The 15445-nt window shown below is 40.8% G+C and overlaps 1 protein-coding gene across 1 annotated transcript in view; it reads right to left on the reverse strand.

Moving 5' to 3' along the window:
* Positions 1–1788: 1788 nt before the first annotated feature.
* PPAT (phosphoribosyl pyrophosphate amidotransferase) overlaps positions 1789–15445 on the reverse strand; it is a 44848-nt gene continuing 31191 nt past the window's right edge. The window contains exons 2-12 of the mRNA XM_083460007.1: positions 15376–15442; positions 13358–13564; positions 12754–12866; positions 12295–12440; positions 10901–10973; positions 8556–8707; positions 6769–6896; positions 5987–6208; positions 5449–5569; positions 3238–5068; positions 1789–2896 (exon numbers count right to left, since the gene is read on the reverse strand). Of these exons, the coding sequence (XP_083316133.1) occupies positions 4893–5068; positions 5449–5569; positions 5987–6208; positions 6769–6896; positions 8556–8707; positions 10901–10973; positions 12295–12440; positions 12754–12866; positions 13358–13564; positions 15376–15442 (1405 nt within the window). The 3' untranslated portion in view covers positions 1789–2896; positions 3238–4892. The remainder of the gene's footprint in view (positions 2897–3237; positions 5069–5448; positions 5570–5986; positions 6209–6768; positions 6897–8555; positions 8708–10900; positions 10974–12294; positions 12441–12753; positions 12867–13357; positions 13565–15375; positions 15443–15445) is intronic.

The raw sequence follows: 15445 nt of genomic DNA on the forward strand, positions 1-15445 counted from the left end.
TCCTCGAGGCCGGAACTGGAATTCTTCCGCAGCGGCAGCGTCTCGCGATTGGTTGAGGGGGAAGGCCGCAGTTTGATTGGGTATCCCGCCCTAGGATACCCGGATGCCCTGTGCGCCGGCCGATGCTCCGGAATGCGGGGTTCCCGCGTGTCTTCGAGTCTGATTACGATCAAGCGGGCGCCTGCGCTGCACTTTTTTCGGCGCCCGCAAAAAATGAATAAATCTTTGTTTAGACAAGCCTACCCAAATAGCAAAGGAAATTTTGATCTGTTGCATTTTAATTACGTACATTGTTCTAAAGTACGACTGTGAATTTTTCTCATATTTTATTGCTTTATATTTTTCGGGTTCTTTTGCTGTGTTTTTTTTAATCAAGGGGTGTAATAAATAAACGATTAAATAAGTGGTGTCTGGAGTAATTCTTTGCGAGCGTGCGAACCGCTCTGGGCGGAAGACTTGGCGTTGCTGCCTTTCCTATGCAACTGTTTGTCCTGCTGTTTCCCCCTGTTGCATCAGAAGCAGCAAGGAGCATAAATTTAGCAGCCTGCCTTTTACCGAGAGAGGGAGCGCCCCGATGGTCAGTCTCGTTGAAGAAATTTACGAATTTTAGCTCTCCTGCTTGGGTCAAAGCAAACACACCCTTTCGCTTCTGCTGTGGGATTATGCATCTTGGACAGCCCTCTTCTCCTGCCTCCCCACCCACAAATCAAGAACGGATTCTGACTTCTGCTGGGACCCCAGTCCTTTGCTTTTTTGCTGTCTCCATCCGCACCCCCTATCACTGATCTTGTGCTTGATCCTTGGGAGGTTTTTAAGCAGAGGTTGGATGGTTGTCATTCATATTCCACCTTTCCTCCAAGGACCAGGTGGCACTCATGGTTGTCCACTTCCGCATTTGAGCCTCACAACAATCCTCAAAATCACGCAGGGAGCTTCATGACTTGAGCGGGGATTTGAATCCTTGTTTCCCCATTTCCTAGTCCGCTTAATATATTTCCACCTTACTCCACATTCTTGAAAAGATATAGAAAGTGAAGTGGTGGTGCTGTTTTCCACGTGGCTAGAAGCTTAATGGGTCTCTTGTTAACAGTCTTCAATAGTACCTTTAAGATTAACCAGTATAGACTGCGATCCTATAAACTTAAGAGGGTCAGGGAGTAAACCCCATGGAATTCAGTGGAGCTTATTTCTCAGTAGGCATATTTAGGAGTGTAGTTACGTTTCTTGTGAAGTGCAATCCCATACATGTTTGCTCAGTTAAGCCTCACTGAAATTAAGTAGGTGTATTGCAAAGTGAATTCTACGTCCGACAGGAGTATTTGCCAGGCATAAAATTTGGAGGTGTAGAATTTTCTGGACATAATTAAACAATGGTGAGGGAAGTTACAGATAGGTAGCCGTGTTGGTCTGCCATAGTCAAAATAAAAAAATTCCTTCCAGTAGCACCTTAAAGACCAACTAAGTTAGTTCTTGGTATGAGCTTTCGTGTGCATGCACACTTCTTCAGCTAGTGTGAGGGAAGTATGTGTTAATGTTCCACAAGTTACTATTTTTCCTTGTTACAACACAGAAATGATACAATTTGAAATACTTTTCTACCAAACAGAAGAAATCTTGGCAGAGGCAGGGAAGAGGAAGAAATGATCCCTGAAACTATCAGGGATTATTTAGATTTAAAGCTAATAGGTCATAACTTCAGGAGTACTGTTAACATTTAAATCACAGCCCAGCCGTAGGTTTATTAGGGAAAATCATGGCAGCCTTGAGTAAACCTCAACTTCTCATCTGTAAAATGGGAACAACTGACCTTTATTTTCTCAAGGGCAGTAAGTGAGCAAGCAAGACCCTTAACCTTTAAGAATAGGCCTTTAATACAGTAGAGATATAACTTTACAAAGAAGGGGGCATACTTCTGTGACAGAACACGTGTTTCTGCAGGCAGAAGGTGCTTGACTCAATCCCTGGCATTATCCCTTTTTAAAAGGGTTCAGTAGGAGGTAGTGTGAAAAATCTCTTGGCTGATATGCTTGGATTCTGCAAGATAGACAAATAAAGCCACCTGGTATAAGTCATCCTCCTAACATAGGTACCTCAGTCCTTTATATCTTCGCTCCCTTTGTTTGAAACAATATTTGCAAAATATGCTGTTGCCCATTGGTTCTCTATTAACATGTTTGTGTGTTTGTTCTAGAGAAATAAATAAAGATTGCTTTCATGACAAAGTAATACTAAACGCCCTAAGTAACTTAGCCCTAGAACCAAGTTGTCTTGAAACTGACCAGAGGGGAAGCAACCCTTGGTTGCATCGTAAGTGGAGGCCTGGACCTGGTGTGAGATGTGTTGTTACAGGAGTCAGTGGCCACAGTGCTGTCAAATTCAACATATATATAAGTGGACATTTGCCAAGCAGGTCTGGTACAGCCACATTTGACTTCAAAAGAGGAAACTTCTCAGAAATGCAGGCATTGATTAAAAAGAGGAAGTTGACAGGGAAAATAAAGAGGGTCACATCTGGTGGTGCAGTGCCAAAAAGTGAACTCTTTTTACCATTCTCCCATTGAGTAATGAGTAAAGTAACTGCATTCAAAAACTGGCAAGGAGGGGAGGTAATTTTTGTAAAATTCTGAAAGGTGAGGTACAGGGTTTTTGCCATAAGGTAAGCCTCGGGGCTTTTTCACATCAGGAAGGGCAGCCAACCAGGAAAAGCAAAGTGCTGAAGAAAGGTTACTGGGTCGCCTGCCCTTCCCAATGTGAAAAAGCTCCCCTCTTTGCCAGTTTTTGAATGCCGTTTCTTTCCAGAGGAGTCGATATCTGCATTAAGCCAGGTGTCCCATGACCTGTGACCTTTCTTGATTCAAGTGGAAGAGTGTTGTGGCATTTTATGAGTCTTTGTGTGCTGTGTACAGTGGTGCCTCGCAAGACGAAAAGAATCCGTTCTGTGATTCTCTTCGTCTAGCTGTTTTTTCGTTTTGCGAAGCAAGCCCATTGACGGATTAGCGGATTAGCGCTATCAGCACTATTAGCGGCTTTTATCGGCTTATCGGATCAGCTGATAAGCGGCTTAGCAGCTTAGAAAATGGGGGGGGGGAGAGGAAAAAACCCCGCAGGAACTCGCAAGACATTTTCATCTTGCAAAGCAAGCCCATAGGAGATTCATTTTGCGAAGCACCTCCAAAACGGAAAACTCTTTCGTCTAGCGAGTTTTCCGTCTTGCGAGGCATTCGTCTTGCGGGGCACCACTGTATATAAACTTTCTTCTAATGTGCCTCCTGGCAGCCTTTTTGAACTATCCGTTCTGCTGAACAACTGGTTAGGAAGGCTGTTGTATTTGAATAAACCAGGTCCCTGCAGGATGTTGAGATTGCTCTCAAAAAAAGGGGGGGAGGTCACTTTTTGGCATAGCACAGGCCACATTGCAACAGTATGCTAAGCTCAAAGCTCTGCATTCATGGAAATTCTTAAGCGTCTTGAAAAGTCAAGGCTTCATGTGTTAAGGCAAGGCTGCATGCACAGACTTCTGTGCGAATGTACAAAGGCTTCATGCTATACGAAGACTTCCAAACAGACATGCATGTTCACTCTGAGGAGCCATGGGCTAGGTGACACCAGGAGAAGGCTCTGCTCATGTGTCAATTCAATGCATGAACAGTGATTTTTGAATTGGGTTAGAATTAGCTCCAATTCTAATTCAACTCAGATATTTAGGTCACCATTTTACAACCACCAAAGAATTATTTAGATTTCATTCATTAAAAAAAAAACCCACTGAACAAAGCAGTAATATATATACATTAAAGAGTTATATATATATATAACACTACCATACATTAAAATACTCTACCAAAATAAGTCTACATGATAATTTTTCAATGTTTTGAGTCTTCTTTGAAGGCTTACATTCAGTAAAAACATTCACTCAGATTACAGTTAAGTATTCACAATGAAAACATAGTGAGGAAAATTAGCAAAATAAATCATAACACTCGGGATGGTTATCAGCCTAATTTTCCCTGTCAAATCCCTTTGACGCACAATGAAAGCACAATAAGACAGTATATATATATTCATGTTTGAATTCGTTAAGGCTCAAGGTATTAGAGAATTTTGGTTTAGTACTTCCCTGAGTCTCCCAGTCTCAGCAACATATTGTATAAAAATAATATTCAGTCTCTTTGGAAGCAAGTTATTACACATGAATTTAGTTACATAAGCAAAAATACAGGCACTTACTTCATTCTTAAACAGAACTCAAAACAGCTAGATAAAAATTTCTAGGGAAGCATGGAATTCAGAATTCTATGAATTCAGAATTTGTCATGTACAGTCATACCTCATGTTACGTTTGCTTTAGGTTGCATGTTTTCAGGTTGCGTCCCGCAGCAACCCAGAAAGGGTTACTTCCGGGTTTCGCTGCTCGCGCATGTGCAGACGCGCTCATGCTGTGAACGGGCCTCCGGAGCGGATCCCATTCACAACCAGAGGTACCACTGTGTATAAAACCAAATTTCACATTTCCCCCCTGCCCGCCCTGGTTGAACCCTGTTCAAAAAATTGAAATGACTTAATGGCTCACAGTTTCTTTCAGAATATCATTTGTAATAAACCAAGGCTGTGAATAAAAGCCTGAGAAGTGATCAAGTTTCTTGGCAGAATTAGGCCAGCTAAGGAATCAAGAAACTTTGCCACCCCAAGTTACAGCACTAATGTTTATCATACTGCATAATTTTTGCATTTTATTTCAAGTTCTTGAACAGTCCTCACTATCCCAAATAAAGATTTAACTAAAATGAGTGGTTTGTTAACTTCCTTGGTAGCAATTTACGGCACACCTTTGGGTGTGATACATCTTGTCAGTTCCAACTTTAATTCAGTGGTAACTGTATTCTGGAAATTCACCATTCTAGCTCTACAGGGTATTTTCCAACAAGGCATGCTATGCAATGGCCAATTTTCCCCGCCCGAAATTTGTTGGACTTAAGGTTGTTTTCATTATCTTCTTTCGCCTTGATGCTTTCTTGCACAGATGATACCAATCCTTCTACCGAAAGATAAACAACACTGTCAGCTCCTAGGAGGAGAAAGAAGACCAAAAAAATTATTATTATTTAATGCTGCACCATTGTACACACCCTAAAGATGAAGAAGGTAGTACTCAATGGTGAGGTCCTCTAGAGGATGGAAATCTGTCAGCAGAATAGGAAAGGAGGCAATTTTCAGTGATCTTTCTGAAGCACCCTATACCCTCCCCAAATCTGCTCCAGAGGATCTTCCAATCTCTACTGCAGCTTTAAAAAGGGTGAGGCATAGCTGACAATTGTCTCTCTCCCTGTTTCACTGGTAGATTCGCTTCTGCCAGAGGGTAATCACCACCCAAGCTGTTTAACACAAAGAGTGTCCATGTTTCTATGTATACCTTTATTGACAATGATTGAAAATATAACGTTTTACCTATGTAGTTGGCTAGGTCATGAAATTCGGGCTTATTGGCGATGAGTTCTTCTTTCGTTGGAATGTTTATTCCCATGTAACAAGGAAATCTTATTGGAGGTGAAGCTACACGAATGTGCACCTAGGGAGGAAGGGGGGGAATGCTATTATGATATTGACAGTTTCAATTATGCCATTCATTCGTATTACTACCATTATTTATGTAATTTCTATACTGCCCTTCATCCGAAGATCACATGGTGATTTACAATATAAAAACACAAAATGCATATCTTAATAACCAACAAAAACAATACCCACTTCACCACCCACAATTCCAACAGGCAGCAACAGCAAAATTCAAAGTCACTACAAGGGACGAGTGAGGTCTGATTGGTTGGCAACAGAGCCAATAAATTTGGCTTTGCTCTTAGGAGAGGAGCAGAGTTCTACCTTCACCTCAATCAAGACTCTTGAGAGACTATTATAAAGCTGAAACTGCACCAGTCTTGTCCCTCAGTCAGGCCTTCCTCAAAAACCGACAGCAATACTTTCTTACCTCTTTAGCTCCAGATTCCCTCAGTAGTTTAATTATGGGTGAAATGGTGTTGCCTCGTACAATAGAATCGTCAATAAGGACAACACGCTTCCCTCTGAAGTTGTCTGACAGGACTCCAAATTTTTTGGCCACTCCGAGCTGCCTTAGCCTCATGTTTGGCTGAATAAAAGTTCTACCTACATATCTGTTTTTGCACAGTACTTCAATGTATGGTAGTCCACACTAGAAAAAAAGAGAGCGTGTAAAAGTCAAAGTACCATATTAAGTGAAGTGGCTAAGATCAATTCTCCATCAACATTCCTTTTCTTTTCTATACACAAAAGAGTTGACTAAGTGGGAACAGTTCAACTACAACAGCCAAAGAAACTTATGCAATCTCTTGGAGAAAACGTGAACTTCACTGGTGTCTGGGGAATTCCTTTGGAAAATGGTAAAAAGCTAGTAATTCACACAGGGTTGGCGGTGAGGGGGTGTGGTAATATTTTTCTCTGACTGTTGAATTTTATTTGCATGTGTATTTATAGTCTATGTTAATGCTGTGTTGTTGTTTTTAAAAGCAATTCATTAGTTTGATGTATTTATCTTTTTCTTGTAAACTGGCTTGAACTGCTCTCAGGAAGGCAAGATGGAAACTTTTAGTGCTACAAGATAAACATCTGCATTAAAATGTTTGGTGTACAAGTTGGTATTATGTCAATTAAATTTTTTAATAAAAAAAAAACACGTATTCCTACAACAAAAATATGAGATTTCAGATTAAAGGGAAGAATCGGGCACATTACCTTTTGAGCATAACCAAGGGCTGCTGGTGTTGCAGATTCTGGGACTGTGCTAACCAAATCAGCTTCCACTGGGGCTTCAATTGCAAGCTGTTGGCCACATCTCCTCCGTACAGAATAGACCATTTGACCTGTGGAGAATGAGAAAAAAATTGAATTAGTTCTGTACAGTTTTGATTCCAGCATCTTCAACTGATTTTTCCCCCTACTGCCTTTTATAATCCAAGGCAAGAGTAAAGGTTTAAACCCAGTGTCACGGACGGGTTGGTTGGAGAGGAATGATAGGAGAAGTCAGCAGGGAAGAAGGCTCAGAGCCCAGGAAGTGGCAGTGGGGTGATAATGAGTGGTCAGAGGGAGAAGACTGGGAGGAAGCATCAGAAGCTGGAGAAGTAACTGGGCTTGGTGGAGGGGGAGTCTGTGGCAGAGAGAAACCCAGAATCAGAGGCAGAAGCTGAGGCAGAAGAGGAGGGAGGCCAAAAGGCAGAGATGAGTCTGGCTAGTGAAGAGGCATGGGTGTCTCCCCCTCCTGCTGTGACAGGCTCCCCTCCTCCCAGAACCAGGAGAGGCACAAAGAGGGCAGAGGAGAAGCTAGCTTAATGCAGGCGCAGTCTCAGATTGCTTGGGAAAAACTTTAAGACTTTGGCAGCTGTGGGGAGGCAGGGACTTTCTGTCTCAACAACTGCTTCATGGAGGCAAGACCCGTTGCTGTGCTCAATAGGCCTGACACTCCTGTGCTGATCCTGTTTTTGCTAATAGTTAACTCCGACTTGCTCGGTGTGATTTACTGCTGGCTCACTCCTGTTACCCAATCTCTTCAGCATTTGCTCTGTGAACAAGGACTATTTCTTTCCTTTTACTGAAATGATTTTTTTTAACAATACAAATAAAGCAAGAGTCAGCAAACTTTTTCAGCAGGGGGCCGGTCCACTGTCCCTCAGACCTTGTGGGGGGCTGGACTGTATTTTGAAGGAAAAGAAGAAGAAGAACGAATTCCTATGCCCCACAAATAACCCAGAGATGCATTTTAAATAAAAGCACACATTCTACTCATGTAAAAATACCAGGCAGGCCCCACAAATAACCCAGAGATGCATTTTAAATAAAAGGGCACATTCTACTCATGTAAAAATATGCTGATTCCCGGACGGTTCACGGGCCGGATTTAGAATTAGATTGGGCTGGATCCGGCCCCCGGGCCTTAGTTTGCCTACCCATGAAATAAAGCAACATTCAAAGAAAAAGTAGGAAGCATGGGGGAGATGCGTGTGACCATAGATATTGTAAAGGGAAATACACTGCACTCATTATGATGCTCCACAAGCTAACCAAATAGTCTCCTCTATTTTATCTTTTTAAAAAATGTATCGTGCAAATAGGCAAGCAGGCCATTGGTCCAAAAATCCTTTTCAACCCAGCTACCCACCCACAAAGTACCACAAGACAGCTTCTGGTACTACACTGAAAAACACACCATGTTATTTATTTATTACTATGATTTAAACTAGCAGAAAATCATGAAGATTATTTTGCTGTCCCCTGCACAGAATCTGTAAGGAAAGCTCACAGCTCTCCAAGTAACCCTACTCTGCTCCCTATAGATGCTGAAGACCTAACTGGATCTCACAATACATTAAACATAGCCATAAAATCAATCTTGTGAGACTTTCCTAATGTACCCTCAATTGCTGAAAAAAAATTGTCCAATGCTTTTGTGGATCTTGATTCAAATACGTGGGTATAATTTTCATCAATCTAAAAGAACGACTGGTTAACCAAATTTCATAGCTTGCCTTCAAAGATGCTGTCAGGCCTCGCAAAATACACATATTCAAAAATGCAGAAGGCTGATGGGTCTCCCGCAGGTCTTGGCACAACATCCAATGTCTGGACATCATGTCTGGATATCTTCACAATCTCTCCAGGCATGACCTCACGGTAATATCTGGAAAATAAAGTTAGATATTATAAATCTTCATAAAACTGATCTTTAGAAACATTGCAATTGTAAGAGCATTAGTTATTATAGACACTGTGCCTTTGGGTTGGAAAAACCTGAGGGCATGTGCATTCCTTGGTGGCTGACAAAATCACAATAATATTGTGCGTGCAACAATTTCTCAGGCATATTAAATAAGCTCAGAATGTGATCTAGAACTAAGATTTTGGAAAATCTCATTTGAAAAATTCAGTTTTCAGTCCTTTTGTAGCTGTGAAGATAATGTTTTCAAGCAGTACTACCTGAAATCCCAGTTGCAAAAAAATGACTGACACTGTCCATTTGAGCTTAATTGGGCTTACTCTGGAGTATATGTGCATAAGATTACACTTAATGAGATTTCTAGAGGTTAGAGGCAGGCCTATAGTATCCTTCAGTATCTAATTATCTAGGAGAAATTGACTAGGAAAACTATAAAAAAGTGATCAATCTGGAAAATGTATACAGAACACCCAAGTCAGCTTTGTTGGTGAAGAATTTTAATTTTAATTAGCCCAGATTGCACAGATATGTAACTATAACTAACGTTTACTGTGATTTAGAGAAATAAAGAATCACAATGCTCCAAATGTTGATCTCACAGAGCAAAAAAAAAATCCCAGAGTTTCACAAAATAGTTTTGTTAACCAAGCAAAAGTCGAATATTAAAAGTTCACTAATACACGTGCAAACTGAAAGACATTGGTTTGGCTCACATGCAGTGCCAAACCATTGTTTCATGTTGTTGGATGCACACAGTTTGATCCCTCCTCTTCCTTACTTTGTGTTGCAGCCAACCACTATCCTATGAAGGTTTTCTTGCTGCCATCCAACCAGGTTTGCAGATCACAATGTGAAACTGATTTGGAAGATAAATGCAACCCACAGATGGGTGTCTGGATGTAAAGCTTGTTAAAAACCAGAAAATAACTAATTCAGCTGACATGAGAGAGAAGGAGGGAGCTGGCGACAGCAAGGCTCGGTTATGGAACACTACTTATGTTTAGTGTCATATGCGAACTGACTGAAGGTGTCAAAATGTCTTTGGAAAATAGTGGCATTATTAAATCAGTTTTTATCTTCTTTGATAATCTATTTATAGCTGCCACCTTCATGCTTGCCTGATGGCAGACTTGTCAAATATATTGTCAGTTCTTATTAGACTAATAGTTCATAATGGAATTACACATGTCTGCCATTTTCTAAAACCTGGCAACAAACAGGTGCCTTAACAGGGAAATTCCAGTATCCACAGGCTTCTTTTTGTGAAATATTGGTTTCCCCCTTTTTCCTCTTTGTGGGCAGAAGTTACCTACTATATGAGGGTGACACAGAAGATAGGATTCCCATATCAAGTTTTCTTCCCACTGTTGTAATGTGTCACTTATTGTGTGTTATGTCATGGTGTCATGCATTTTTCTGCATCCATTCCACCTGTAGACTAGTGGAGGCAGAGAAACATTCAATTTGAGAAGTCATTTTGGAAGCGTTGTTACTTATTATAAAGGATCAAGGGAAGAATTCAAGTCAGGAATGCAGTGTTTACCAGCAATCCCATGTTTCCTGTAATGTGCAGTTTCTCCTCAAATGGAAAAGATACCGAGTGAAATCTAAATGGCCTTTGCCTTTTCTCACAAACTGCTGGTCATTATTCTGCACATCATTAACAAAAGATTTTTTGTCATTTTCTCTCCCCAAATTCTAGAGACACATTTTGTTGCTATCCTTAGAAGTCTGGGGAGCAAGAGAGAGAGATTCCATGGCTCTCTGAACACAAAAATATGATGAGTGCTTTTTAAAAAATGTAACTTACTTATACAAAAGCATGAAAATGAAAAGTAAATAATTAACTGGCTAATAGTTAGTTGGTTGTCAAAGATCACTTGTCAGTGTTTTGTCTTCTAAATATAGATGGTGTACAATTCAGCTCCCTTCAAAGCAATGGGCCGTTGACTTCAATGGAAGTTTAATTTTCAGACCAACAATACCTTTTCTTCAAGTTGTTGTAGTGCAAAATAGCAGAAATAATCTGATTTGACTTCATGTGTAAGGAAACACAGAATCACAGAACTGTAGAGTTGGGAAGAGACCATGAGGGTCATCTAGTCCAACTCCGACTCATGCTCTACCAACTCAGCTATACATAACAAACGAACTTACTCTGCTCCGATAGATAAAAAGCTACATGATTCTGAAGAAACTACCCATCCTTCAGTTTCAGCATTGGTTTTCCCTGTAATAAAGTTTAAAACAGTAATAACAGCATTAAAAAAACCCTTCTAATTGATTTTTTTTTTTTGTCAAAGGAAAAGTCATACAGAGTTGCAGAATAAAGTAACAACAGTAGAACAGTGTACCAACTTAACTCTGTTACTAGGTCTTTAAAAATCTGTTGCAAATGCTCATTACCTTTCTCAAACGACAACAGTCAAATAGAATACAAGCATCTGAAAGTATTACTCCAGTGGTGACATTGCTTGTAAAACATCTTATCTGACTGGTGGCCAACCACGAGTGATATAACCGTGAAACTCAAGTCATGCATTCAACAGTAATTCTGTTTGTTGTAAACTATACTGGTGTTTGCTACAGCACATATATATATTGTGAAGGGCAGAAAAGCATCCCTAAATAGGCCTGTCTGTGAAAGCATGACACAACCATAGCTAATCAGCATATGTCAACTGTCTGTTTAGGAACTAATATTTCCTTCACATTTTTCATGGTTACTGCAAGATGCAACACAGGATGTAACCGCAGCAAACACAACTGCTATGTAAAGTATGACATTGCTCCAAAATAATAACACAAGTTAGTGGCTGATCTAACTACCAAAAGATGTCCCAAAAATTCAGTCTAGACTGAGCTGCTTAGAATTAATCTTTATAGTGTTTCTGAAGATGTACCTATGAAACTAGACACACATTCTTGTTGTATTTATTGGTTGCCTATATGTTCCCAAAATCTCAGGTGTTATGGATAAATAATAACATTATTACCCAGAATTTAGCATTTTATTTCAGGTGTATATTATATAAAATTTCATGATGCAATCACAAGCAAACTGAGCCAGAAACTTAAGCAGAAGAAACGAAATGATTTCCTCTGTTCTACCATTACTTTTTGAAATATGGCAACCCTAGTAATTTGATATAATAGCAACTTGTATTAGGCTTTTATCACTGTTGCTTAAGACTGCATTCATTGTAACTAGAACCCTATTTTCTCCTGAGTTATGTATTTTTCCCACTTTATGTTTCCTCTTTTCATGTAGGATTACTGTTCTTCCACTAAATCCAATGTTTATCTATGTACTTGAACATTAAAAGCATAAAGAGAACAAGTGGTAAGTGTTTCAAAATGAAGTTAACTCAAAGCATAGCTCACATATAATCATATCAAATATGATGATAGTGATATATTTATTTATACCCCACCTTTTTCCCTAACAGGAACTCGGTGCAGCTTAGAGATTTAAACAACAACCACCACAACAATTACCCCAGCCACTCTGGGCGGCTCCCAGCAAATTAAAACATAATATGAAGTCTTACCTTTTCCACTAATATCACCTACTGGAACAAGACGGCCAATACAGAGTGGACGGTTCCCATAGGGATCACGAACAGCATAGATAATATCTTTATGCATCATCAGAAGCGAGTATGAAGTGGGTGTTTCATTCATCAGATTTTTTATCCTGGAACATGAGAGCTCTTTTAATATACAGTGGTACCTCGGGTTACAAACACTTCGGGTTACAGACTCCGCTAACCCGGAAGTAGTACCTCTGGTTAAGAACTTTGCCCCAGGATGAGAACAGAAATCGCACGCTGGCGGTGTGGCGGCAGCGGGAGGCCCCATTAGCTAAAGTGGTACCTCAGGTTAAGAACCATTTCAGGTTAAGAATGGACTTCCGGAACGAATTAAGTTCACAACCAGAGATAACCACTGTACTCCTTTGGCTTAGTGCTGCTTATTTCGCCTATTTCCCTTCAAACCAATTGCTTTACCTTGCTACCCAATCTGGGGTGTCGTCATTCTCCAAAGGGGGTGTGAATGCCAGCAGCTGAGTGATCAATTCACTGTCAGAACTGGTAGACAGTCCCACTCCATGGCGCATTAGCTATTAAACAAAGGACCAAAATGCAGCATTAATCAAGTATATGCAACTCTCGTATTATCTGTAGAAGAAACACACATGAGTACATGCATAACTACACCAATGGTCTAGAAAACAGAAGTGACATCGGCCAATTTCTGCTCTCTAAAATCAAAAGAAGTGGTATCCAAAGGGGAATGGCACAAAGAGGACATCTACACCACAAATTCGAACGGGTTAAACTGTTATTCCTTCTTCTGAGGAATAGTAGTTCTGGGAAAGAAAATGCCAGAGAGGGAGAACCCCACATCTGACAACAGGATTCTTCTGAGCACTGCGATTCTTCTGAGCACTGCGAAATAAAGATCTACATCAGAATCTGCTGCCCTGTGGATCCTGCCCACTAAGGCAGTCACCTCACCCTGCCTCATGAGTCAGCTGGCCCTGCCCATCCTTCTAAACCAATGGCCTTGAGAGCTGTAGACCAAAAGAACTACAGGTTGGGAAATTTGTACCTTTCTTCTCAGTCGTGCAGCATTTGTCAGCTCCCCATTGTGGGCTACAGCAATCTTCCCATGCAGAGTTTCCACAACAAATGGTTGACAGTTATCCAAGACAGAGACTCCGGAGGTAGAGTATCTTGTGTGGCCAATTCCAAGATTTGAAATGTACAGCTTCTTCAGACTGTCTTCGCTGAACACATGATTAACCAGACCCATCCCCTGCAAAACAAGAATGGGAAATGATTACATGCTCTTAAGAGCAGTTTCCAATACTGCCCAGAATACTTTAGCAAGCTAAAATTAATCTACATGCGCGTGCAAACACAAACAAGTTCCTGTTGCCAAACTTCCAGATTGAAGACAACTCAAAAACTTTCCCTTCACATTTCGTGAAAAAAGTTTCCCTTCACATTTCGTATAAGCCCTGTTGGATTGCCAGTTCTTTCCCTGGCCCAATTCGAGATGCTGATGTTAACGTTTAAAGCCCTAAAAAGATTCAGGCCCCAAATGTCTTAAAGACCACCTCCTTTCCTACGGACCCTCTGGGATGCTAAGATCGTAGGAGGTTACCCTCTTAGTTGTTCCACCACCCTCAGAAGCTTAGGGTGTGGCAGTCTAGGAAAACACATTTTCCGTGGTAGCCCCTAAGTTGTGGAACTCCCTTTCCACAGAGGTGCATCTAGCACAATACTGGGACGCAGGTGGCGCTGTGCCACTGAGCCTCTTGGGCTTGCTGATCAGAAGGTTGGTAGTTTGAATCTGTGCGACGGTGTGAGCTCCTGTTGCTCTGTCCCAGCCTCTGCCAACCTAGAAGTCCGAAAGCATATCAGTGCAAGTAGATAAATAGGTACCGCTGCAGCAGGAAGGTAAACGGCATTTTCATGCACTCTGGTTTCCATCACAGTGTTCTGTTGCACCAGAAGCAGTTTAATCATGCTGGCCACATGACCCAGAAAGCTGTCTGTGGACAAACGCTCGCTCCCTTGGCCTGAAAAGCAAGGTGAGCACTGCACCCCATAGTCGCCTTTGACTGGACTTAACAGTCCAGGGGTCATTTACCTTTATCTTTACCTTTACCTGCATCTAGCACCTTCACTATACACAGCTTCCAGCAAATACTGAAGAGGCACCTCTTTTACCCTTGAGAGGCATATGTATTTTAGGACCTGCCTTATTTTTGTAATTTCAAGTTGTTGTAAACAGTTTTAAATACTGTGTAATGTTTTATATTAATATCAATGTTGTGTTTTAAGTGTATGAAAGGCAAGTAATAAACTGTTGTTGTAGTAGTAGTAACAACAACAACAACAACAAATTTTCATGTAATGATCATTTCGCACTTGGAAAAAGTAAATAAAGTTATTCTATTGTGGTGTAGTAGCAATAATTTTGGTTTGTAAACCACTGCCTGGCCTACGGAAAATCACTGTCTATCTGTGCTGACTTTCAAACCACTTGGCTTCACGCTAGGATCTCCAGCATAAGGGGCTGGGGCAGGGGCATTGACCTCATATTCAATCGCTGTGTCCTTAACAGCAGCTTGATCTGCAGAAAATAAACAGCTGAAGATTTTTAAGGCAGGGACAAAATAGAACTGAGAAAGTTGGCAACCCTACTTTATCCATCACATCTTCCCTGAATTATCACTGAGCACAGATACTGTATAATATAATTTGGCTAGACTGCATTTCTTTTAAAGGTTTAGTGACTCCATACACACGGTACTCTTGCCAAAAAAAAAAAACAAAACATGGGTACATGTGATGATGTATACCTTTTGCTCACTTTCCCTGCTCCTCTTTCAGGAAAACTGTTGTGTCTGAAGTAGCATGTAGTGCTGCTATACACAATTTATAACTTAGATACTATGCAGCTTCTGCAAGGTTTACCTCAGGTATATATGCAGTGAATGGTTTTTCAGCTTCTCAGAATTATTTTTAACATCTCAGAGTCTTAAACGGAAAGTTTCTCCATGCAAAAGCCACACCTTCTCTTAACTATATAAACAGTAAACAAGCTTCCCAGTTTACCTTGTGTAGTTTGAATGAATGGGCTGACTCGCCATCGCTTGTCACAATCCCAGCACTCTCTTGGCCCCTA

The sequence above is a fragment of the Podarcis liolepis genome, assembly GCF_965112155.1.
Source record: "Podarcis liolepis genome assembly, chromosome: 9".
NCBI lineage: Eukaryota > Metazoa > Chordata > Lepidosauria > Squamata > Lacertidae > Podarcis > Podarcis liolepis.